The sequence below is a fragment of the Chiloscyllium plagiosum genome, chromosome 11, assembly GCF_004010195.1.
Source record: "Chiloscyllium plagiosum isolate BGI_BamShark_2017 chromosome 11, ASM401019v2, whole genome shotgun sequence".
In the NCBI taxonomy this organism is placed as follows: domain Eukaryota; kingdom Metazoa; phylum Chordata; class Chondrichthyes; order Orectolobiformes; family Hemiscylliidae; genus Chiloscyllium; species Chiloscyllium plagiosum.
The window spans coordinates 42,992,948-43,020,799 of NC_057720.1; the positions used below are offsets into that span (position 1 = coordinate 42,992,948).

Below are 27,852 nucleotides of genomic sequence, written 5' to 3' on the forward strand. Positions count from 1 at the left end.
ATTTGCTAATGTTATTGCTGGTACCATCTTCTATATCATTAACATATATTGTAAAAAGCTGTGGTCCCAGCACGGATCCCTGCGGTACCCCACTGGTCACTGCCTGCCATTCCGAAATGGAGCCGTTTATCACTACCCTTTGTTTCCTATTAGCCAACCAATTTTCAATCCAATCTAGCACTTTGCCCCCAATACCATGCGCCCTAATTTTACTCACTATCCTCCTGTGTGGGACTTTATCAAAAGCTTTCCAAAAGTCCCGGTACACTACATCTACTGGATCTCCCTCGTCCAATTAGAAAAACAAATCCCTGTATCTGTGCTCAAAATCTGTTCTTAAGCGAATGAAGGCAACTGTGAATTCTCAGTGCTATTCTCTTCCCATAAAAGACTGCATTTATTGTATATTGTGCTTGACTATCCCTTGAAGAATATGTACCCAGAAAAGCAGCCATCTAGTATCAGTAGAGCAATAGTGCTACAACTTCGCAAATTATTTCCTGCTTGAATTTTGAAACAACTTAAAAGAATTAATGTTAAATAATGATTTGTCTATTTTGTGCAAATGCCTATTCTTTTATAGAATTTTTATATTAATGGATGAAAATATTTCTACACTGCTGTCAAATATTTAGCACTGATGCATTAAAAACACAAAATACATCTGGGGCAGGAACTTCCCTGCATATTTTATAACTCTACAGTCAAGCTCAAATGTGATTCACAATGTTAACTCTGTGGAAAATATCATTCAATGAGATTTTCCCTTGAACAGTGAATCTATGGATAGAGGACAAAGAGACTACAATTAAGGATGACATGAGGGCTCTCAAAATTCTTGTTCTATTCAGAGGGCTTTCAGCTTGACAATACACACCTGAAGAACATTCGCTTACAAGTCGTCTTTGAGTTGGGTAAGCATTTCTGGCATCATGCTTTTATTTGGGAAGCTTGACTTGATCGATCCAGCCGATGAAGACTGGGCCCAGTGTATGGAAAGAATGTGATTTTATTTACAGGCAAATGACATTGGGGCAGATGAAAAGCAATGAGAAATGGTTTTGACTGCTTGCATACCTGCAACATTTTTGGTTATTAGGGTCTAACTTTGCCAGAGGCACCAGACATTAAAGTCTTCCAAGAGTTGACTGATTTGGTTAAGGAATATTACGACTCCAAAGCTCGTCTACTTCTGAGAAGCTATTGGTTTTATTTGTTATTCAAGAACTAGGGAAATCAGTATTAGGATTTTTGAAAAGGTAAGGACAACTGGCAGAGGCAGATGATTTTGGGTTAATCCTGAATAAATGCTGAGACATCGTTTGGTATGTGGGATTAATGACATTACCATGCACCTACGAGCTGAAGCCCAATTGGACGTTGAATAGGCACTACAATTGGCTTTGTCATTAGAAAATGTGGCAAGTGGAACATGGGAGCCACAGGGCATCCTAATGGAAGTGGACACCCTCATCTGTCTGACTGAGCTTGGGGAACACCACTTGAGAGTAGGCAATCACAGAGCCTCATGCAGGGCATATCCTGAGCAGAGGGACCCTAGGTTAGCCCACATCAAAACCCCACACCAAAGCCGAGCCTCGGCCAAATGGCTTAAAAGTTCTTCAGGATCTGGGCCAACTAGCCATTACAGTTGCTGTCAGAATGTGGACTTGAGACAGCAAAGGAGTCCTATAAGGCCTGACTTGAGTAAGAGAACTCATAGCCGGTATCTAGGGGAGTGCACGCTCTGGAAAGTCCACCACATTTGGGATGGATTAGCTAAATTGCTTGGAAACCTCCAAATCAGAACCAATTAAAATTAATGACTGGTTAAATGGTCACCCAGTTTTCATGGGAGGTCAATACTGGCGCAGCTGTATCAGTGGATGCAGAATCAGTTTTTAACAAGATTCACTCTGGATTCTAACCCTTATGTTTGCACAAGGCCTTGGTCAGATTGAGAATGTACACCGTATGATGTTGGTTTTGGGGTCTTATGAGAAATAGTTGATGTTTGTCATTGATTGTAGTAAGAGGTTCAGGCTCATGAATTAGTGGAGAAAGATTCACCTTGATTGGTTCAACTTTTTTGATTAGAAAACGGCTGGCTGAGTGAAGCCCTAATTAAATACCCACATACTTTTCAGGATTGGATATAGTTGCATTGGTGAGACAGTGCCCAGAATGCCAACAAGGACAAAAATTGCTGTGAGCAGTGCCCCCACATTTGTGGGAATGGCTGGGTAAACCCTGGACTCCATTACTTGTCCAATGCTAAAAAAAGGTCTCTCAGCATCTCATTCAGGGTTGTGCAAATCAATGTGTGTGTATGGTAGCCAGAATGGCTATGCCAGCCACATGCTTTCTCCAAGTGAGAGAGACAGTTTACTTCATGGGAAGACGTCTGGTGCAGGAACCAAGGAAATGGCCCTGCATAGGTATGAGGCAAGGTCAATGCGAGGGCCATGACATACAAAGTTTGCATGGATGAGGCAGTCCTGAACAAGCAAGTGGATCACCTGAAAGCCGCTACCTTGCAAAAGGAGCAGGCACAAAAGAGCTGGCCCCTCAGAACAGCCAGAAAAGCCTGTCAGAAACAGTGAGTTCTTCCCATCCGTATTGAGTTGAGGAAACCTCAGAGTCAGATGGATGCAGCCTCGATACCATTACCACGAGAAGAGGAGGAAACTCCCGAGATGCTCTGAACACAAGAGATGGGCAATAGTCCAATCAAGAAACCATATCTGGATTAAAACAGCCGAGAAGAAGCGACCAGAGCAAGACAGGCCTACATCACTGGATTGGGGAGAGGCGTGTATGTAGTCATTGGATCAGATGGATCTTATTGAGTACGAGATCCTTTATGAGAACCTGGGCCAATTGGGGAGCCGTGGCTGACAGACATAAACAGGAGATTCTGACTCCGAGCTGGCTGGTCACAGTCAGTGTACTATGCACATGTAAATAAAGGGTGACTTGATGACAGAATACTGACCTTTGTGCAGTTATTTCAGATCCCCTCCTCAAAGGGCAGCCTATGTCTACTGCTAGATTCAGCAAGACAAATAGGGCTTCTAAACCCTGTCCAGATCTGTGTATGTGTCAGTTGCTGGCTAGTAAACTTCACTGTTGCATGGTCACTCAGAAATCCCAGGGGTTAAGAGACCATTAATTGGGACACTTGGCTACCCACTGAATGTAGGCTGGTAGCTACGCTATAACTTCACCCTTAAATCCATCTCATGGAAAATGACTTCGAGACAGAAAGGAGTTGAGGAAACAGCATGCAGACTGATGTGAAATTGTGCATTTGTTGAATTCCATTCCTAACACTAAACACCCGCCCTTGGAGTCTGGACATATGGGAAAATAGGAACCTGGGACTCAAGCTAAGTGCAAAGGAAATCATAACATAGATCATCCAAAGCATGTGTGTAATTTTATCTCAAAAAAATGACTTCTTGTTTTGGGTGGGATGTTTAAAATTTTACTTTACTCCAACATGCCCATTTTCTTTTAATAAAGTTGAAATGAGGGATGGGATGAGGAGAGATAGTACGGTTGACGATCAGTTCACTCAAGAGTAATGATGGCCATTTAAAGATGGTAATGAGATTATACCTTATATTAAATCTAGATTTCAAATTAATTCTGATTCACTAGGTTTCTTAAGCCATGGCAGCTAATGGGAAAGCACAGCTTTGTGAAAAACGTGTTTTTACTGCTTGTGGAAAAGATAGTATGAATGCTTCCTCAAAGTCCATGACTCCCTCTTACGTCGGGATTAGTGACTACTCTTCACAATCAAGGTACATGTTCCCTCCCTTCTCCTTACATCTTCAATGCAACAATAATCAAGTTTCTTTATGGCAGGCTTTTGGTTAGGAAATATGCTTGAAAGCAAAATGGCAAAACAACAGAAAGAAAAAAAAACTGGACTTCCTGTTTTGTTCACCAAATATCCTCTCCACTACTGTTAAAAGCAGCTTTAATGTATCAGGGCTTTTAAGTCATTGATTGCACATCACTGACCACTCACCATCCTAACTTCAAAATAGTGGCACTAAAGAAGAAGGAATAAGAGTCAAAATTCTGGAATTCCCTCCTGAATGGCATTGTAGGTATATCTATGGCAGGTGGATTGCATCAGTTCAAGGCAGCAGCTCACAACCACCTTCTCAAGGGCAACTAGGGATGGGCCACAAATGCTGGCCATGCACTGAAGTACACATCCCATGAGTGACTTTAAGTGTTGTGCCTCTGAAGAAGCAAGGAATTAACTTTCCCCTGGAATTAAAGTCCTCAAGGTTGCACCTACCAAGAGTTTCCAGCCTATCCAGATGCTGTGGCTGTTGCTAGTACCATAGCCACTTGAAATTTCAGATAGAGGAGGGACATAATGTTGGTGGGTGATGTTAGGAGGGGTGTTGTAAGGAGCTCAGAGAAGGGGGTGGTGGGTGTCAGGATTGAGATATGGGGATGGTTTTTCAGCACCCACTAATCAATACTCTGTACTGAGATCAGAGACTAAATATTGCTCAATAACTGAATCACCCTACAGCTAAAGTAGAGGTTAGGCAGCTTGGACAAAAAGAACAAGATAAAGAACATTGTCACCCTTGCCATCGACAGGAAGAATTTCATATTAATCAGTGGTGAGAGTTCAGAATTGGGACTTCAGAGTTTGTTTACATGCCATTCTTGTAAATTACATTGCTCAGGCACTCACAGCTTGCTTTACATAACCATAGCCTTAAACATGAACTGTTTATATTTTATTAGTTCCTTTGTATGAAGACTCATGGTGTAAATATTTAACTCAGCTAGTAGTGAATGGTAAGGAATATGGGCTCAGGTCACACAATAGGTAACTATTTTCTCTTTAAATATTTTCAAATTACTGTTTTGCTTATAAATAGTATTTTACCAGGCAATGTGTCCTAAAATGAATATTACATAATCAACTCAAATCTGTGTCCATTGGATGTTGGGAATTTCACTTAATGAACCGTGCTGATTATTCATAATCACAGTTTATTGAATTTTCAGAAGCCTGTTCTCCAGAGAAGGCAGTTGATAAATGATAAGTAGACTAGATACAAGAATTAGTATTTGAGCAATAACAGGCTGAAGAATGGCTAACTTGAACCATCTTATTACAAGCAACTGGCACTGAAAGTGTACATAAACATTTGAAAAGTGCTCCCTTTGGTATTGTGGCTTAATAAACACAACCAAAGATAATTGTGCAAATAGAGATCTTCCTTACAGCAGGCCATTATATTACATTGCTAGGAGAATCCCTTAATTTACCTCAATGGGTAAATAACTACTTTCTTAAAAGTTCTTGAAACCAATATAAAGCAAGCAAAATGTCCACTTTTAATGTTGCTTTATAATCGTTATTATACAACACTGACTTATGCAGCTGGATAGTAAAGGGTATGTGCATACAGCTTTGAGACTGGGTGGCTCATTATAACTGGCAGCTTATCAGGAAAGCAGCTTTATCCTGCTGTCTTCCACACTGTCATGTGTTAGTCTGTGAGCAAGCAACCACTTAGAAAAGGTAGATTGAGCCATTATGACATAATGAGCAATTAGAATGACATGAATTTTCAACTTGAATTTCAGATCCAAGGGTTTCTTGGACTCTCTGAAAATAACCAGTGAAACAAGGCAAGGATGCAGTAGCAATTGAGAATGCTGAAACCATAAGTGAAAAAAAAATCACAAATATTTAATATGCTCAGCTCATTTCTTGTGGGAAAGTGTTTGTTTGGAATGACTTGAGAAGCTAAACCATATAGATTCCTTCAACATTTTGAAGATGTCACCCACACCTCAGTAGCTTGGAGGTCTGACTATCAGATTAGCAGTCAAAAAGTGTAGTGCTGGAATAGCACAGCCGGTCAGGCAGCATGCGAAGAGCAGGAGTCAACATTTTGAGCATAAGCTCTTCTTCAGGAATGTTCATCAAATTCCTGATGAAGAAATTATCCTTGTAACATCAACTCTCCTACTCCTCAGATGCTGCCTGGCCTGCTGTGCTTTTCCAGCACCATACTTTTTGATTCTGATCTCCAGCATCTGCAGTCCTCACTTTCTCCTATCAGATTAGCATGTGTACTAATGAAATGTTTTTAAAGTGTCTTTGGAAGGCCTGTATTTATTGCCCATTCCTAATTACTTTAAAAGCTTTAAAAGGTACTGTTGCTTTGATAGGCTTGGCTATAAGACTAAGTGACTGCAAGCAGCTTCAGCTGAGAATACCAATAACCTGTTATACATAGGCGTGTAGCTGCACAGGGGAGAGAGAGAGAGAGAGAGCGAGAGAGCGAGAGAGCGAGAGAGAAAAAAGAGAGAGAAAAAAAGAGAAAATTAGAAGAAAGATACAATGCACAGGCAGCCATCTGGCATTAGGTTAACATGGCAGTGGATAAAGTTTCTCCAATGTTGAAACACTCATCTCTTAGCAGGCTCAGTGTTGTTTCAAGTGCTCGTCTGCTGAAACAAGTCCCACTATCAGTTGGACCCAGGCAGCTACTATGATGCTTTCAATCTGCAGCAGTTTACCTTCTGAAACTAGTTTAACTGGCTGAAATCTTGGACATCAGGGATACTCTTTTAAAATGTGATTGACGACATTACTCAGAAATCCAAGAGATGTGTCCCTTTCTCAAGCATGTCATTGACGTGTCAGATGTGCTGCAGATGCCTGAACATGTCTGGAGGTGCTCTTCAGAACGTAGCAGTCTCCAGAAATGGTCATAACAGTACTGAATAATGAGATCTGCAGGAGAACCAAGCTGCAGAATGTACAACTTCAGGCAATTCAAAGGAGAATGAGGTAGAAGATGACAAGGAGGCGATGGAAGAAAATGAAATAAATGAGGAGGGGGAGGAAATCCAGGCAATGCACCACCAACAATACACATGGCTTTCCAGGATGGCCAAATTATTGCAAGGTTCACTAAGTTCCAAGACTGGATCCACATAAGAACCATATACAAAGGCTACTTTTCCTCCCAAACAACATAGTATGTCTTTCATATGCTCCCATTTTCTTTAGAATCAATTCATACCTCTCCATTTATCAACAAGCAACCAAAAATATCTTTCCAACCAAAGTGAAAATTCATTCTTTGTGGCAAAACGCAAGTCACATCAACTTTGCTAGAATGATCCTCACCGTGAGGCCAAGTGAGTTTTCTTGCAATGCTTACCGAACTTGTCACATTAACTGACTGATGCCACTGGCACCATATTTTAAAAGGCCATCGTGCACCTAGGCAAGTGCTGTCAGTCTGAAGCAGCCCTGCATGGTTCCTGATATTTGCTTCAAACATGGTAGGCAGGGGCAAGTCAGCATCCTGCCTTGCAAACATCTGCTGGATGGAGCCGTATACATGGTAGAATTTCTTCTTCCACAGGGCAAGTAGTGGAGACCAGACCACTCCAACCTGGTCTGAGATTGCCACCCATACTGAAATAATCTTTGCCATCTGGAAGAGTGTCCAAATCTGTTGGAAGAAGGTCAACACATTTTTCCACTCACTAGTGCAAATGACACCATTTTTCTGACATCTCATTCTCTCTCTCTCTCTCTCTCTCTCCACTACTACTACTACTATGTACATTTCTCACCATGGTAGTTATGGACTAGTATGGCGCAAATGTCTATTTCATGCCTCTAAATGTGACATCACAATGGATGAGTGAAGGGAAAGAAACTCAGCAGAATCAAATTCAGATCGAAATATCTTTCCCTACTCAAGTCAGATTATTCTACAATAAAATTGGCATTGCAGTTCTAGATTCATGTGTTTGCGGCAGACATAAGTGATGGTTTTGAAATAGTTGCTTGCACTTTTAGGTGTTAACATCACACCTTGCAAACTCTCAGTATCCTACCTGCAGCATCAAATCCTCGATACTCAAGTGGTTCAATATTAACAGTCTTAATAAATTTTCTTGTGCCATCAAGTTTTTGTAGAATGACTTCAATATAATTATAAGGAGTTCCAGGCATATTGCACCATAGTTTATCCCTATGAATTAGGAAAAATAATGCTAATTATAGTTACATTCTTTCCTTTGTGTTCCAACTTTATTACACTCCCCTTGAAGGCTTAACATCCACCCTCCTTATCTCTAAGCAGTATGAAAGAAATTAGAGCAATTAAAACTAAGTCCCATAGTACACAAAGTCCCGTATAACTATCAATTATACAAAATATATACAATTTTTCAACATACTTGCAAACATGAGGAAATTTGTTCTCTCTTCGTTATTAGATGTGAAATTGCGTAGAGTACAGATTATTCACCCCATTGTATGATGGTTATATTTCTCAAGTTGTCTCCTATTCCAAAGACCTTACCTCAGCCTTGCAGCATCTCTTTGCTCGGTGTACATCTAACTTCGTTCTTGAAAGCCTCGAAACAACTTAGTTCAACAACTTCCTATTAGCAACCAGTTCTACATTCTCACCACACTCTGGTAAATAAGTTCCTCCTTAATTTTGTACTAGGTTTATTTATAACTTTAGTATACTTACATCCTGCAATTTTGGTTTCACCACACAACTGGAGGCATTTGCACAGGCATAATATCTAATACATTCAGAATTGTAAGGAACTCCAACACATCTCCGCTAATTCTCTCTTTTCTAATAGAATCAGTCCCAACAAAGCTCAATTTTTCCCAATAGCTGTTTTTTCTCAGTTTTTGTATCATTCTTGAAAATAGATTTTGCACTTGATCCTGTGTTTTGATATTATTTTAATAGTATGAGCCAGACCTGTGTGAGGTACTCAAGTGCAATGTAAATAGTGCCTGACTTAAATTTAAAGATAACTTCAGTACTTTTGAATAACCCTGGTGATCTGTTGCTTTCCAGCCTGTGATGTTGCTTTTAATGATCTGTTCACCGACATTTCCAGAACCATATGCTATTTAGTTTGCTAATTTATGCAGTTTCCAGCCTTTCCTACATCATCTCATTTTTATCAAGGCTAAAGTTCATTTTGCTACTTCATTGCTTAAGTCTCCAAGTTTTCTAATGCTTTCTTGGGAGAAATCCCTCGGGGTTTGCAATACCCTCAGTATTATCTGCCATCTTTATCGCTTATTTCACTGTCCAAATCATGTAATTTAAATTACAAACAGTAGTGATCTCAACATTGATCTGCTTGGAACATTGCATTCTACTTTTATCAAATGTACCCTTTGCCCCAGTCTCAATTTTCTTTACTGTCTGCATTTGGCTTACACCAAAGAGCATGTGCATTAACAGTGATATCTCTCAAATAAAGTTGAACAAAGAGTGACAAATACCAATTAATGACAAAATTTTAATGAAACAGCATATTGGTTAAGAAAAATAATGTGTTAAACAATGTAGAACTTCTCAATTTTTCAAAAATTTGCTAGATATTGCATGCATCAATGAATTGAGGGTGAACATGCATAGTCACCAATCGTCAGAAAACATTCTTCTTCATTTTAAACAACATACCATTTACTTCGCTTTTTATCTTCTGATTCCATATGCCCTAACCATTGTCATAAACCTACAATGATACCTTTATAATGCCTTTTTCAAAAGCCAAGCACATGATGATATCTGCTGCATAGGTCTTATCCATCTTCTGTTTCCCTTTCAAAAAGTCCTCTGTTTGGTGAAGCATGACTGAACCTTTTAAAGTTCACTAAATTACATTTTCAATCTCAAAATACTTTTATCACTTTTAGTAAGATTCCAGTACCTTTCCAATCAACAAAATTAAAACAATTTGATCTATAGCTCCAGGGTTATCATAGAATCCCTACAGTGTAGAAACAGGCCCTTCGGCCCAAGTCCACACCGACCCTCTGAAGAGTAACCCAACTAGACTCATTCCCCTACTACTCTACATTTACCTCAGACTAATGCGAAAACCTACACATGCCTGAAAACAATGGGCAACCTAGCATGGCCAATTCATCTCACCTGCACATCATTGGATTGTGGGAGGAAACCAGAGCACCCAGAGGAAACTCATACAAACACGGAGAGAACGTACAGACTCCACACAGATAGTCGCCGAGACCAGAATTGAACCCAGGTCCCTGGTGCTGTGAGGCAACAGTGATAACAATTGAGCCACCGTGCCATCCCTATTTTATTCTCTTTTTATAGATATGAACAACATTAGCTGTTTATCCCCCTTCTGTGCAACTTTGTACATAGAAACTGGTGCATCTATACTTCTGTAGTATCCTGGAGCATGCATTCGGTTTTGGTTTCACTAGCTTTTCAATAATTTTTTTCCATTTATACTCTAGCTCTATAAATATAGTTTCTAAATTTACTATCGAGAAAAAGGGTCTAATTTGTTAGATTACTTAATAAAAGCTAAAGAAAGCAGTTATTCAATATACACACCATTCCTTTGACATTACCTGCAAGTTAATTAGATTACTTTACTTTTATCCTTTAGTGGCCATATACCAACTTTAAAGTTTCTTTTAAAATTATGTATTAATCTGAATTGCTGAACAAAACCATGATGTGACACAGCCTACTTTCTGCTTTTATGTTGTGAGATTTGCGTAACTGTCAGTCGATTAAATTTCTTGTATATTTTGGGCATCCAGTTATCATGCATGATGTAATGCATTATCTTTTGCAAGTTATACATTTTGCAAGGAGATGGCAAAGCAGAATCATTGGAACCCAGTTTGATGGCTTTCAACACTTTGAAGAGTGCGAACTGTATTTGAAGGAAAACTGCTCATAAAAGTTACATTAAATCAACTTTTAATATGAAAGAAGAATCAATTAAATATTTTCTAAAACGGAAAAATGTGATCCATCAGTAGCAAGGCCAGACATATTGCTTCCAAAACTTGGGATTTTCTCCAGAAATCTCTTTGGCTTGCTACACCTCTCCTTACCTGGTGTGGCCTTTTTACAACTATAGCAATGCAGATGACCTCGCTGTCCCCTGAAATGGCCTGCAATCACTTGCTTGGATCAATGCATGACAAAGTGGAAGAGGAATGAAACTAAGCTAACCACCTAGCATCGAATGCAAATCCTCCTTACAATATCTGGGGACTTGTAATAAAATTGGGCAGGCTGTCCCACAGATTAATCATACAAAAGCCTGACATTGTCTCTAAGGTATGATTTTGAGAATATGACTATATCCCAGGCACCACTATCATCATCCATGGGTATATTCTAATTCACCAGGAAGAAGCAATTAGCAGAAGTGACAGCACAGTGTATTCAGTTGGGAAGGGGATGTGAACTTCGAACTCCAAGAAATATCATTGCATGAGGACAAACACGGGCAAGGAAACACAAGCTGGCTGAGTCCTGAAAGACACACCTGCCAGAATGGGTCTGCATGCTGAGGGAACCAATAAAAAACCTATTTGACCATACCCTCACCAATCTACTCTATATGCTTGCACTATCTATAACAGCATAGGTAGGAGTGATTACCAAATAGTCCTCGTGGAGACCAAATCCCAACTTCCTATTGAGGATATGCTCCATCGTGTTATGTGGCAACAAGCAAGTCAGATTTCGAACAGATCTAGTGACTCAAACTGGAGTATTAATGAAGTTCTGTGAGCCAACAGCAGTGGAATGGTGCTCAGTCATAATATGCAACCTCATGGTTTGGCTTATCACCCACTCGTATTCATCAAGTCAGGGGATCAACATTATTTGAATGCAGTATGCACAAGAGCAAGCCAGGAGCAGCACCAGGCAGACCAACCTGGTGAAGCTGCAAAAAATTATTTGCATGCCTAACAGTAGAAAGGCAGGCAGAGGTAAGGGATCCTACAACCAGAGGATCAAATCTAATCTCTGCAGTCGTGTGTTAAACAGTCATAGATTCTAGGAGAGAATCAAGTGTTGAGAGTATATTCTTGATAGAAAGCAAGTGACTGAGCAAATATCATGGGTGCTGGAGGAGATGACTGGAGTGATTTTATTTAACTAAATTTCTTCATGTTTTCTGACTGTTCTGTCAATTTACCTACCCTGAGTTAAAAGTGCTTTCAGCTCTGATTTCTATATTTATGCTTTCCAAGCTCTCTCTCGACTCTTCTATTTCAGTTATTCAGAAAGCCAATAACTCACAGTCAGTGGGGATAAGACAACAGTATTGCAAACAATGAATTGTCTCCTCATCTGATATTCAAAAGACTTCAAAGACTAGGTCAGAAGAAGGGTTTGTAGGTGATATCTATTGAGCACGAATTCTTATAAGCTGGGGCAGAAGAACAGCCTCTTCACTCAGGTGTAAAGGATACATACTAGCTTTGTCGGAAATTTCAAGGGGTAATCTTTGATGCACTGGGCAGCTTGTCAGAGATACTGCAGTATTGTGAGCAATTTTGGGCCCATACCTCAGGAAGGATGTACTGGCTCTGGAGTGGGTCCAGAAGAGGTTCACTAGAATGATCCCAGGAATGAAAGGCTTAACATAGGAGGAACATTTGAGGACTCGGGCCTATACTTGATGAAGTTTAAAGGATGAAGGGGGATCGAATTGAAACTTACAGAATACTGAATGGCCTGGACAGACTGGACATCGGGAAGATGTTTCTACTGATAGGAGAGACTAGGACAGCCTGAGAATAAAGGAGAGACCTTTCAGAACGGAGATAAGGAGAAACTTCAGCCAGAGAGTGGTGAATCGATGGAATTCATTGACACAGAAAGCTGTGGAAGCCAAGTCATGGAGGATATTTAAGACAGAGATGGATAGGCTTTTGATTGTCAAGGGGATCAAGAGTTACAGGGTGAGAGCAGGAGAATGGGGTTGAGAAACTTATCAGTCATGACTGAATGGTGGAGCAGACTCAATGGGCCACATGGCCTCATATCTGCTGTATGTCTTATAATGCTGCAAAACAAAACATGTTCTGAGCAAATCCTTGAAACAACCTGGCAAACATTGTCACGTGGTTAGCTCCATAAGCACCATGCTTTCACAGAATCAAGAGGGGAGATAGATTAAATTATTTACAGTATGGAAACAGGCCCATCAGCCCAACAAGTCCACACCAACCCTCTGAAGAGTAACCCACCCAGACCCATTCCCCCTGACTAACGCACGTTACACTATGGGCAATTTAGCATGGCCAATTCACCTGACCTGCACATCTTTGGACTGTGGGAGGAAACCCAAGCAGACATGGGGAGAATGTGCAAACTCCATACAGACAGTCGCCCGAGGTGGGAGTTGAACCTGGGTCCCTGGCGCTGTAAGGCAGCAGTGCTAACCACTGAGCCACCATGCCACCCACCAAACCAAAACTAAATGAGAATTGGAGGGAGCTTGTCCACTGATGAGAAGTCATACCTAGCACAAAGCAAGATGCTTATGGTTATTAAATCTCAGCCAGCTCAGCTCCAGGACACATTGCAAACATTTTTCCAGAATAATGTCTTCATGCTAACTATCTTAGCTGCTTCATCAGAGACCTTCCTTCCAAAATTAGATGAGAAGTCATAAGGTTTGCCTTTCATTGCATAATGTTCAGTACAATTTGTAATTGTTCAGATACTGAAGCAGTCCATGCCCAAATACAGCAAGATCTGGACAATATCCAAGCTTGTGTTGACAAATGCCAAGTAACATTCGTGTCACAAGTGCCAGCCAATGATCATTTCCAACAACAGATCATCTAAACATCTCCACCTTTCATTCAATGGTATCACCATCACGAAATCCCCCCAGAATCAAGATCCCATGGGCGACCATTAATCAGAAACTAAACTGGACCAACCATATAAATACCATGCATACAAGAGCAGGTCAGAGGCACAGAATCCTGCAGTGAGTAACAGAACTCCTTGGTTTGGGGGATGAGAAGGGAAGGATATCAATTGAAAGAGCCCACCGGATTGCAGTACGAAAGCCAGGTGCAGATCAGTGCCCTGTCCTGGTGAGGTTCCATCATTATAAAGACAAACAGAGGGTCATGGAAGCCTCCAGAGCCCAGGGGAGGGACCTGAGGGCTTTGATATGTGGCACCTTCAGGATCATGTTTTTTCAAAACTTCTCTGCGGCAGTGGTCTGGAAAAGGCAGTCCTACAATGGCGTCAAGAGGAGATTGAGAGCGTTTGGGATCCAGTATTCTCTAGGATATGCAGTGGTGCTCTGGATCAATCATAATGGATCCAAACATTTGCTCGACTCACCAGAGAAAGCAAAGAACTTTGTGGACACGTTGACTCAAGTGAAACGGCCGAACAGGTGTAGAGGACAGAGCTGTTCGGGTTTGTTCTTGAAAAGGGACTTGGTTGAGTCTCCTTTCTGGGAATACATTGTGTGAAATGATGTCCAGGATGGATAGAGTGTTTATCTTTAATCTCTAAGTTATGTTAAGGAAGGGGTGGCATTTATTTTTGGTTGACTTGTCTATACTACTAACCTTGCTCTTGGTGTTTTTTTGTCCTCCACCAGGTGGTTGGTGTATGTGGTGTGACCCTAGCTGGTAGGAGTTGAAAGGGCAGTTGGAATGATTATAGGCAAAAACAACGACTGCAGATGCTGGAAACCAGAGTCTAGATTACAGTGATGCTGGAAAAGCACAGCAGTTCTGGCAGCATCCGAGGTGCAGTAAAATCGACGTTTCGGGCAAAAGCCCTTCATCAGGAATACAGCTATATTCCTGATGAAGGGCTTTTGCCCGAAACGTCAATTTTACTGCTCCTCGGAAGCTGCCTGAACTGCTGTGCTTTTCCAGCACCACTCTAATCTAGGAATGGTTAATAGGGTTGTAGGATGTATAGGTACTCCCTTTGAATGGGGAATAAATTCCTCCAATCAGTGCCTTTGATAATTTTTTTTGTTTTTGCTATATATAGCTTTTGTAAGTTTTGTAGATTTGTTGGCTGTAGTTGTTTTAGTCTGTGTAGTTTTTGGGATTTGTGGATTCTTTTGCATTAAAGCTCGGTGATCTGTAGTTCAGGTTCTTCCTCCCTGGAGTCTAAATGGTGTTATAGAGGGTTATGGCGAAGGTTGTGCTTAAGTGGTGCACCTGGAATATTAAGGGGAGTCTTAGCGAGTTTTGAGAAGATTTGTAGCTCAGGTTGAGGTTCTGGATGTAGGTTTGCTCACTGAGCTGTAAGGTTCATTTCTAGATGGTTTTGTCACCCTACTCGGTAACATCTTCAGTAGGCCTCAGGCGAAGCACTGTACATGATTCCTGCTTTCTATTTATATGTTTGGGTTTCTTTGGGTTAGAAAAAACTATACCTGCAGAAGAAACTAGACAAACTTACACAAAGTAACAACACTGACAACACAGAAGAATGGATAAAAAAAAATCTGAACCACCCTTAACATACACTTAAAAAGCCGTCTTAGTAAAAGGATTAAATTACAACTGCCAGGATGCGGACAAGAAAGATTTCTTAGCAGTATTAGAAACAACACTAAAAGACAACCAATGCACAGAAGAAACCCAGCAAGCCAACAGGTAGTCGCACCAACATTAAGCAGAAAAAAGGAAGGAAACACACTCAATACACAAGAAAGGAAAGCAGTGGAAAGATGAAAATAAAATAAAAACATTGTTATCCTACCTGCAGACAAAGGACACTTGACAGTCATTCTAAATCAAAGAGACTACATTGAAAAAGCGAACGCACTACTTGCAGATACCAACACTTACCAACAAGTGGCGATAGACCCAACCCCACAACTAGAGAACCGAATCATGGCCTTACTCATTCAAAGAAACCCAAACATATAAATAGAAAGCAGGAATCATGTACAGTGCTTCGCCTGAGGCCCACTGCAGATTTACCCAGTAGGGTGACAAAACATCAGGAAATGAACCTTCCAGCTCAGCAAGCAACCCTACATCCATTAACCTGTCAAGAGGAAGGTACTTTCCAGCCTTAAAAAGGGAGAGGGTGGATGTTGCCTTATTACAAGAAACACACGTGGATGATGCAGAGCATTTGAAGCTACAACAGAATGGGCATGACCGGGTTTATTTTTCATCTTTCAATATGAGGAGAGGGGTGGCCATTTTAGTTAGAAAGAATCTCCCATTTAAATTATGAGAGTGTATTAAAGACAAAGAAAGGAGAAAATGAGGACTGCAGATGCTGGAGATCAGAGCTGAAAATGTGTTTCAGCTCTGTATTAAAGACACACACAGGAGATTTGCAATCCTTAAAGCTTTGATACATGGGGAGGAATATGGGATTTTAAATGTTTACTTCCCCCAGCCCATCCACTTAAATTCTTGACAGATGCACTTTATTGAGGTGAAAATGTGTTGCTGGAAAAGTGCAGCAGGTCAGGCAGCATCCAAGGAGCAGGAGAATCGACGTTTCGGGTATGAGCCCTTCTTCAGACGCACTTTATTAACCTTACACCTTTACATATTGTCGTAGGAGGTGATTTCAGTTGTCTAGTCGACCCTACGGTAGACAGATTGTCCAAAGGCCCGCCAATATCTTCTTTGCAAACTAAACAATTAAGGATTTGTGCACTGAATTGGGGTTGGTAGATGTTTGGAGGCACCTTTACCCTACAGGCACGGACTTCACGTTCTTTTCGAACTCACATAAATGCCATTCCAGGATTGAACTTTTTCTGATACCCACATCACAACTGGGCTTGGTGGCGTCATGTACAATTGGCAATATCACTATTTCTGATCACACCTCAGTATATTTAATTGTTAAGATTAAGGATACTGTGGTATGCTCAAGTGCATTGGTGACTGGACCCCTTCATCCTCAAGGAGAGCAAGTTTATTGAATTCTTTTCGACTGAGTTCAGGCCCATCCTGAAGTCCATTCACTCTTTGGGAAACAGCTAATGCCCATGCTTGGGAATTCGTTGTTTCCTATTCAGTCAGTAAGAAGCGGCAGATGGGTGAGCAGCAACACTTGCTTGAGACATGTCTGAAAGTAACTGAAAAGGCATACTTTGGCAGGCCCTTGCTGGTTAAACTGCGCTTCAGTAAATGCTGAACTCCATGCTCACACCTACAGCCAAGAGGGAGCTTACATTTGCAAGTCAGAAGTTGTTTGAGCATGGGGGTAAGCCGGACAAGTACCTAGGGTACCTTGCTAGGAAAAGGAGTCTCCTGCCACAAGCCATTAGCTTATTCAGAGAACACTGGAAATTTAACCTAAAAAGAATAATGCAGCATTTAGGAAATTTTACTCTAAAAACTATACCAATCTGAAAGCTGAGAGCGTGGGCAGGTTAGGATGGAGTCTTTTTTAAAAAGAATTTGGACCTTCCAGGAGTGACTTCTGAAGAAGAGTCTCCTCAAGGCCTGTTGTCAGTGCAGAGGTGCAGGAGTCAGTGAGGCAGCCCCAGAATGAAAAGGCGCCAGGTCCTGATGGGCTCCCCAGTGAATTCTATAAGGAATTTATAAATATGTTGTCAGGGCCGAAGCTTAGTATGTTTAATGACTCACATTGACGTGGCCTCCTCCCACCATCTCAAAGGGGTGAACATCTTTTTCTCTCATTCTTAAAAAAGGGAAGGTCCCAGAGGACTGTGCTTCATATTGGCCCATTTCACTCCTGAATATCGACTTTACAATCCAATCTAGCATTGGGGCTAGAAACTATACTGCCCTCAATTATTAAGGAGGACAGACGGGCTTCATAAAAGGTCATAGATCAATGGATAATGTCAGGAGATTACTTAGCATGATCCAAGTATGTCAACATCGATCGGTAAAGGGATTGGTGATCTCCTTAGATACGGAAAAGGCATTTGACAGGGTTGAGTGGCCATATCTTTTTCATACTTTAAAGCAGTTTGGCCTGGGCGAGACCTTCATCAGGTAGGTGGAGGTTTTGTGTAGTGATCCTCTTGCCACGGTCCTCACCAATTGTGTACAGTCAAGTCATTTTAATATTTGTAGGGACAGTCAACAGGGCTGTCCCTTGTCACCACCACTTTTCACATTGGTGATCAAACCGCTGGTGGAGGCAATATGTAGGGATCCCAATATAACCGCTCCAGACGTGGGGATGAAGTCAAATAAGATTGCATTGTATGCAGATAACGCTCTTGTCTTCTGATCAAACCCAACAGTCTCACTACCACACCTGACACAATGCATCAATTTATTTGGTGACTTCGAGTTATAACATCAATTTTGCAAAATCAGAGGCGATGCCTACGGGTGGTCTCCCGAGAGTGCATGGTCCTGAGGGCGGATCTCGATTCCCCTTTAGATGGTCGCAGGAGGGCTCTCTCTACTTTGGTATATTTATTACTCCCGTTTTTGATCGGCAATTTAAAGCCAATTTTGCCCAATTATTCGACAGAATCAAGCAGGACCTTCGTAGATGGGAGTTGCTTCTGATCTCTCGGTTAGGTTGAATAGCCCTCATTAAAATGAACATTCTACCCTGCCTGTTGTATCCTATGCAAATACTTCCTCTACTTCTTACTAAGTAAATATTTAGAAGACTGAATGGCTGGTTCAAATTCTTTTATCTGGTTTGCAATCAACCCCAATTAAATTGACTGAATTGCATTTAGCTTCCAGACTGGGAGGATGGGCCTCCCAGATATCAAAAATGATCAATTAAGCTTGTTGGTGTCTTATGTAATTGATTGGGCCCATGGTGGCCGCCATGCTGTGGTACCGGTTGGTCTCTTTGGTCCCTCCTCCTGGTTTTGTCGCTGACATCCAGAGAACGCTGGTTCACTTCTTCTGGGACAAAAAGACACACTGTCGCTGCGCAGGTCCTGAATCTTCCTATTGAGGAGGGCAGTCAGTCGCTGATGTGCGTTTGCACCCAGGTGGCGACTTACCGCCTTCAGACCTTGCAGCAATACCTTTACGTTGAGCCTCCTCTTAGGTGGTGCACCCTCGCGACATATTTTTTTCTGCCTGATGCGTAACCTCACTACGACACGCAGTTACTGTTTGTCGACCGTGATGGTTTGGAGGTCACCCTCAGGACACTGCTTGTCTTTTACCAGGAACTGATCACTGTTTGTAACATGGTCAAATCGTGCCGCGCCTACCCTCCGGCAGGAGTAGCAGCTGTTGTCAGGGAGTCGTTGCTCAGGAATCCGCACCTCCGTACTCAGAGGGGAGGGCCGTGGCGGCGAGCGTGACCAGGGTCGGGGACGTGCTGGGTGCCGGGGGCCTGGGCTGGACGCTGCCACAGGACATAGCGAGCAGGGCAGCGGTAGACATCCAGTACGTGGCCACCGCCATCAGATGCCTTAAAACGGTGGTGCTCGGACCCGACGTAGTGCACCAGTTGGAGGATGCTCAGGTGTGCGGTGGAATCTCATCCGCGCTCACCCCTGCCCGGACGGAATTTCACATTGGCCCCAAGGTCCAGTACTTCCCGCGGGAACCTGTGCCCCACAACCTGGGCCGCCTCCGGAATTTTAATTTTGTCCCTTTTAAGGACATAAAAAGGTGGGTCCTGTATCGACTGCTGCTGCACACCGTCCACCTCTTCTCCCTCATCCACGGTCCGGACACGCCTTGGCGTGCCCATCTGCCACCGGGCAGTGGGGATCCTCAGTGGAAGGCTCTCTACGTGGGAGTCCTCCCCCTTTCTCTCAGGGATCTGGGGTGGAGGGTGCTGCATGCAGCGGTGCCCTGCAACCGCAGATTGCGGTGGTTCATGGACTCCCAGCCCAAATGCTTGTTCTGTGGTGCTGTGGAGTTCATGGACTGTGTGTGTATTGGGTGTGGGAGTTTGCACTCCCTTTTTGATTTTCTCAAAAACCTCCTCCTCTGCTTTTGGTTGCACTTCAGTCCCACGCTCCTGATCTTTGGGCACCCGGTACGGAGGAGGGAGGGCAAGTCTGAAGACCTCCTCGTGGGTCTGCTTCTGGGCCTGGCCAAACTGGCCATCAACAGGTCCAGGCAGCGGGCTGTGGAGGGGGTCGTTAGGGCCGACTGCCTGCCCCTCTTCCGCCCAGGTGTCTCTGGAGAAGGAGCACGCGGTGTCCACCGACACCCTGGAGTTGTTCAGGGAGAGGTGGGCGTCGCAGGGAGTGGAGTGCATTATTTCACCCTCCAACTCTATTTTAATTTAATCCCAGCCCTCCCCTTCACTGTTTGATCACACAGCATTGCCCTTTGATGTGAAGGGCACTGCTTGTCTCTGGCCACTCGGGTGTTTCCTTTCTTCCTGGTGGTGGAAACTGAATAAAGATTTGTGCACCTTGTGTCTTTCACTGTGTCTCACACCTGCACACACACACCATGGGTGTTGGGGGAAAAAGATAAGCACTACCACAGTTAGGCGGTAGTGTGGGGGTTAAAAAGAAAAGAATATTAAAAATTTTTTTTAAAATTAAGAGGAGTGTCAGAGGTTCTGTCCACTCAGAGCTGGCTCTGAGAAAAAAAAATTGATGTCTTACGTAATTGATTGGGCCCGTGGTGTCCGCAATGCTGTGACACCGGTTGGTCTCTTTGGTCCCTCCTCCTGGTTTTGTGGCTGACATCCAGAGAACGCTGGTTCACTTCTTCTGGGACAAAAAGACACACTGTCGCTGCGCAGGTCCTGAGTCTTCCTATTGAGGAGGACAGTCAGTCGCTGATGTGCGATTGCACCCAGGTGGCGACTTTCCGCCTTCAGACCTTGCAGCGATACCTTTACATTGAGCCTCCTCCGAGGTGGTGTGCCCACGCGACATTTTTTTCTGCCTGGTGCGTAACCTCATTACGACATGCAGTTACTGTTCATCGACCGTGATGGTTTGGAGGTCACCCTCAGGACATTGCTCGTCTTTTACCAGGAACTGATCACTGTCTGGAACATGGTTGAATCACGTCACGCCTACCCTCTGGCAGGAGTAGCGGCTGTCGTAAAGGAGCCATTGCTCAAGAATCCGCACCACTGTACTCGTGGGTTCGATGACTGTTGGAGGGGCGGGCTGTGGTGGCGAGGGTGACCAGGGTTGGAGACGTGCTGGGTGGCAGCGGCCTGGGCTGGGCGCTGCCGCAGGATATCGGCGAGCAGGGCAGTGGGTAACATCCAGTTTGTGGCCACTACCATTTGACGCCTCAAAATGGCGGTGTTTGGACCCAACACAGTGCACCGTTGGAGGATGCTCAGGAATCCAGTCTGTGCTTACCCCTGTCCGGACTGAATTTCACATTGGCCCCAAGGTCCCGTACTTCCCATGGAAGCCTGTGGCTCACAACCTGAGCCACCTCCAGAGTTTTAGTTTTGCCCCTTTTCGGGACATAAAAAGGCGGGCCCTGTATCAACTGCTGCTGCACACTGTCCACCTACTTTCCCTCATCCACCGCCTGGATATGCCTTGGCATGCCCATTTGCCACCGGGTGGTGGAGATTCCCAGTGGAGGGCTCTCTATGCAGGGGTCCTCCCCCTTTCTCTCAGGGATCTGGGGTGGAGGGTGTTGCACGCGGCGGTCCCCTGCAACTGCAGATTGCGGTGGTTCACAGACTCTCAGCTCAACTGCTTGTTCTGTGGAGTCTGTGGACCATGTATATATTGGGTGTGGGTGCTTGAACTCCCTTTTGATTTTCTAAAAAAAAAAACCTTCTCCTCTGTTTTTGGTTGCACTTCAGTCCCACACTCCTGATCTTTGGGCACCTGGTACGGAAGGGGGAGGGCAGGTCTGAACACCTCCTCGTGGTTCTGCTCCTGGGCCTGGCCAAACTGGTCATAAACAGGTCTAGGCAGTGGGCCGTGGAGGGGGTCATTAGGGCTGACTGCCTGCCCCTCTTCTGCGATTATGTTAGAGCCCAGTGTCTCTGGAGCAAGAGCACATGGTGTCCACCAATTCCCTTGAGCTGTTCAGGGAGAGGTGGGCACCACAGGGAGTGGAGTGTATTATTTCCCCGTCGAACTCCATTTTGATTTAATCCATACCCTCCCCTTCACTGTTTGACCATGCAGCATTGCTCTTGATGTGAAGGGCACTGCTTGTCACTGGCCACTTGGGTGTTTCTTTTATTCTTGGTGGTGGAAAGTGAATAAAGATTTGTACACTGTGTCCCACACCTGCATACACACAACATGGGTGCTGGGGAAAAATAAGCACTACCACAGCTAGGCAGTAGTGGGGAAAAAAGTAAACAGAAAAAAAAAAAACTGGGGATTAAAAAAAAATTGATCGGGGGGGGTTTCTTCACTGACTTTGATTGGACATAGAAGCATCTCAGGCAAGATGCCCACTTATTAGTCTGATGTTCTTAGGCAAAATGAGGGCAGTTAATGAATATTGCCATAGTCCAATAGTCATTAATATTGTCAAGGCGTGAAGGGCAATGCGTCAGGGTGATTTATTTGAAGGGGACTTATTGATGTCTTTTGACCAGTTGGCTAAGAAATATGAATTGCCCAGTAGGGACCTCTTTCATTTCTTTCAAATTAGAAATTTCAGACAAAAACAGACCACACCTAATTCTTATAGCTCCGACAAGGAGAAGAGGGTGTTGAATGCTCAGGGTACAGTATCTGTTAGTAACGCTGATCATCTATTGTGAGAGGGTCCTTTGGACGAGACCAAACTGCTCTGTAAGGTATGGGAGAGAGAGCTGAATGTTGAGATCTCTTCTGAAATATGGGAGGATATCTGGGAAAATTCAAGAAGGATCTTGATTTGCAACAGGACCCACGCCTTGCAATTGAAGATTCTCCACAGGGTCCATTTGGCCCCATTTTGCCTAGCTAAATTTAAAGTGGGAGCATCAATGTGTCCTAAATGTAAAATGAGTGTGGGCACGCTTACATCATTGTTTTTGGTCCTGCCACAGACTGCGTGCATGCTGGAGCGCTGTGGTAGGCGAAATAGAGAAGGCCATGGTGACGGAAGTGGAGATGGACCTGGTAGCTCTTCTTCTGGGCTTTGTTAATTCACTTTCATTAGGTGCATACAAAAAGAAGGCTTTTCAGTATCCTCACTTCTTGTGCAAGAAAGAACATTCTGTTAGGGTGGGTGTCGGAAAATCCCCCAAGGCTGGGGGGCTAGTGTAAGCTACTCATGGAGCACATCCCCTTGGACTTTCTTCAGAGTTTGGTGCACCACAAAACTGAGAATTTCTATAAGATGGGGCGGCCCTTTTTGGACTACCTGGGTACAGATCTGTCTGCCATACCAGTAAGGGCCTTAATCTCACCATGGCAATTCTATGTCATGAGTCTGGTATCCAGAGAGGAGGAACTATGAACATATGAATATGTATAAACATATGCGCTCAATGATCGAAGGCTATTGCTTTGTTTCACTGAGCTGTGTTATAGTTATGTTTATGGTTATTATTTTTAATATTTTCCTTTTCTTGCTTAGTTTCGAGTTATTATTTATTTATCTATGTAATTAGTGGGTTTGTTTTTTCACATTTGTTTGAATTATTTGGTTTTGTTATAATGTTTAAAAGAAAAAAAGATTTTTTTAATAAAAATATATTTTAAATAAACATGGCCACAGCTACCAAGCCTTCACTATGGAGGGTAAAGCTACAATTAGGTTGGTTATATAAAGTTGTTTCCGCAGGATAGAAATAGGGGAGAGGGATGGCTGATGCACTTTCAATGCACTGGATGAAATTTATACTGCTACAAATGCACTACAGATAAAATTCCCCAAGACTTTATTCATCGTGGAAGGCGACTTCAATCAGCCCAAGCTGAAGAAGATGCTACCGAAACATCACCAATATGACTCCTGCTCCACCAAGGGGCCAAACATCCTTGACCATTAATACACAACCATCAAAAGATGCTGACTGCTCCATACCCCATCAGCACTTTGGAAAAATCACATCACAATGTTGTGTTCCTCCCGCCAGTTTACATGTAGAAATTGAATCATAGAATCCCTACAGTGTGGAAACAGGCCCTCCAGTCCAACAAGTCCACACCGAGCCTCCAAAGAGTAACCCATCTTCTAAACCAATTCCCTACTACTCTACATTTCTCCCTGACTAATGCACCTAACCTACACATCCCTGAACACTATAGACCCATTCCCCTACCCTATATTTACCCCTGACTAATGCACCTAACAATATGGGTAATTTAGCATGGCCAATTCACCCAACCCGCACACCTTTTGATTGTGGGAGGAAACCGGAGCACCCAGAGGAAACCCACACAGACACAGGGAGAATGTGCAAAGTCCACACAGACAGTCGCTGGAATCGAACCCAGGTCCCTGGCGTTGTGGCAGCAGTGCTAACCACTGAGCCACCGTGCCGCCCCAGGTGGACCCAGCACAGAAAGCAGTACAATGCTGGTCTGAGGCAGCTGAAGAGTTTCTCTGGGACTGCTTGGAATTAGTGGACTGCACCATATTCAATATTTCAGCAGACAACATAGGGAGTACGTCACCCCCATCACAGACTTCATTAGCAAATGCATGAAGGCCTGAGTGACAAAGAAGTCAATCCAAATGTTTCCCAACCAGAAACCCTGAATGGACTGGGAAATCCATTGCCCACTAAAGACTGGTGTGTGGCATTCAAGTCGGATGACCCACACCTGTACAGGAAATCCAGATATGACCTCCGCAAAGGCATTAAAAAGGTGCCAAGAGGCAGTACCAGACCAAGTTAGAGGCCCAAACTAATCACATGGACACCTACAGCCTGTGGTAAGGCCTACATTACATAACAGGATACAAAATGAAGGACGGAAAAATAGCAGGAAAAAATACATCCCTCCCTGATGTACTCACTGCTTTTTAAGCTTGGTTCGAGCAGAATACCAGTGGAATAACGTCACTTGTTCCGACTGTCCCAGATGCTTAACATATGAGAAATGTTTGAGGACTCTGGGACTATACTCTATGAAGTTTAGAAAGTTGAGGGGGGGATCTAATTGAAACATATAGAATACTGAACAACCTGGACAAAGCGGACATTGGGAAGATGTTTTTATTGGTGGGAGAGCCTAGGATCTGAGAGTATAGCCTTAGAATAAAAGGAAGACTGTTTAGAACTGAGAGAAGGAGTAACTTGGCCAGAGAGTGGTGAATCTATGGAATTCATTGCCACAGAAGGCTGTGGAGGCCAGGTCATACATTTAAAACACAGATAGATTCTGGATTGTCAAGGGGTTCAAGAGTCAAGTAGAGAAAGTAGGAGAATGGGGTTGAGAAACCTATTAGCCATGACTGAATGGCAGAGCAGACTCGATGGGTTGAATGGCCTAATTTCTGCTCCCATGTCTGATGGCCACCGCTGCAGACATGAGATTGGCCTTCTTGAGAGTGAATCTGAGGAAAGTGATCGGTCCAGATGGAGTTCCTAGCTGTACACTCAGATCCTGCGTGGACCAGCTGGTGGGGGTATTTGCTACATCTTTAACCTCTTCTTGCTAAAATCTGAAGTCCCCACCTGCTTCAAGAAGACCACTGTCATCCCAATACCAAAGAAAACACATGCAATGTGCCTCAATGAGGTTCTGACCTCCATAATTAGGAAGTGTTTCCAGAGATTAGACATGATTCACATCAACTCTAGCCACCCAGCCTACCTCAATCTCTTGCAATTTGCATACCAGCACAACAGGTCCACAGCAGGCACTATTTCCCTAGTTGTACTTACTGTCCAGATGCTCCAGGGATGAATGGATACCTACATCAGGCTTCTACTTCTTGACTGGAGGTCCACCTTCAACATTGTAATCCCAATAAAACAAATCTCCAAACTCCAAGACCTAGGTCTCAGATCTGCCTTCTGCAACTGGATCCTCAGCTCCCTGACTCACCAACTGCAATCAGTGAAGACAGACAACAGCACCTCCTCCAGGATTATCCTCAATACTGGCACCCTGCAAGGATACGTACTCAACCCTTTACTGTACACCTTGTATATTCACAACTGTGGCCAAATTACATCCATACGCCATCTACAGATTCACTGACATCACCACCGTTGTAGGAAGGATATCAAATAATGATGAGTCAGAAACAGGAAGGCAATAGGTACTTGGTGTTGTGGTGCAAATGTCTCCCTCAATGTCAGCAAAATTGAAGAACTGATCATTGACTTAAGGAACGAAAGAGGAGGACATGCCCCTATCTACATCAATGAAGCTGAGGTGGAAAGGGTTGAAAGCATTAAATTCCTAGCAGTGATGTTAACCAACAATCTGTCCTGGTCCTCTCACGTAGATATGATGGTCAAGAAGGCACAATAATACCTCTTCTTCCTCAGGAGGCTTAGGAAATTCAGCATGTCACTAAGCACCCTTACTAACTTTTACAGATGCACTGTTGAAAGCATTCTATCTGGGTGCATAACCACTTGGAATGGCAACTGCTCTGTCCAGGAAGAAACTACAAAAAAGTTAGGAACACAGCCCAGACCATCACACAAGCCAACCTCCCATCCGTGGACTCGATCTACACTTCTCTTTGCCACAGAAAGGCAGCCAACTGCATCAAAGACTCCTCCCACCTCGGTTATACAGTCTTCCAACCTCTTCCATCAGGCAGAAGATACAGAAGCTTCAACACGTACGAACAGGTTCAAGAACAGCTTCTTTCACATTGTTAACAGACTGCTGAACGCTCCTCTCCTTATATGCAGAGACATGATCAACCTGTATTGCATGCAAAACAAAACTTTTCACTGTACTTGGGTACATATGACAAAGACGAATGTCAGATGACATTCAAATATAGGTACCCACTTTTGTTCCACATTCCTCACCATTTTTGTTTCAAGCATCTATTAATCTCAGATTTAAACATAAAAATTGACCCAGTAGCACTATCATTCTATCTCAGCACAAGTTTTTCCTCACTTAAAATTTGTTAGCTCTGGCTCCAGTTTTAAGTAATGTCACCAGCTCGGCCCTCACAAAAAATGTCTCTATATAGGTAAAGGCATTTGCAGCACAGAAGGCAACTCAGTCAATCATGCCTCTGTCAAGCATCTATTAGAGCGCAACTCATCATAAAGTTCTGCTTTCTTGCCATGGCACTGCACACAGCTAGTGTCTTAGGAAAATGCATAGGTATCTTCAACTATGGCTGTAAATGGTGTCTGATCTCACAGACATCATGCATGGATGGGTTTCCATGTGTGAATTACTCATGCCCTCAGAATGCTTTAAGATGAATGATCATGGCAATTTCCAAGACTGTAAACATTTATTTGAGAGACTTAATGCTGTTGCTTGCAAAGTTGATGGTCATTGAAATCCTTTGTTGATGAAGGTGATGGCATTGATGCAAAGTGTATATGACCATTTTGAAATCAACAAATGATTGTATTTTGTTAATCCTGACATTCTGTAAAATTATAATGGCCTGGCATCTTACTATCAGTTGTCCATGAAGATGTTAATTACAAATTTGGCCTGGCAAACGATGCACCTGTTGCTTGTTTGCTCAGCAGACTGGCAGTTCTTTTCTCGAATCCCATGATCATTTTTCCTCCATTGTAAATGATAGAAATAAATTGGAAATAGGTGTTGCATTTGAATTGTTGGGGACTAGCCACAAAGTGAATCAAACTATTTTTACATCAATGGATTGGACTAATGAGTGGTGCAAATAATATACGAAGTAATTTTAACTTGCATCCAATGCAACCTCAGCAGATTACAGGGCTGCTTCTACAATGTCAAATCTTGCTGGGAAGTGCAACACTACAATGGGACAAAAGTATGTTAACAAACATGTACTACTTGGCTTATTGCGTAGTTTCCAGGATAACTTCACTTCGATACTTTTCTTCTTTCCAAGGTTGACTAGAACAGCAATAAGTCATACACAGTCAGACAAGGTAGCTAACCATGGTACAAATGCCATCAACTCTCAGACTCATGCCTTCAAATCTCCTTCAAGTGATATAAAGGATTGCATACTCATGATGTCTAAAG

General features: G+C 43.1%; 1 protein-coding gene across 1 annotated transcript in view; it reads right to left on the bottom strand.

Annotated features, from left to right (window-relative positions):
* Positions 1-27,852, bottom strand: part of LOC122554345 — a 97,452-nt gene that overhangs the window by 43,039 nt on the left and 26,561 nt on the right. Inside the window, exon 3 of the mRNA XM_043699219.1 lies at positions 7,915-8,051. Within this exon, the coding sequence (XP_043555154.1) occupies positions 7,915-8,051 (137 nt within the window). The remainder of the gene's footprint in view (positions 1-7,914; positions 8,052-27,852) is intronic.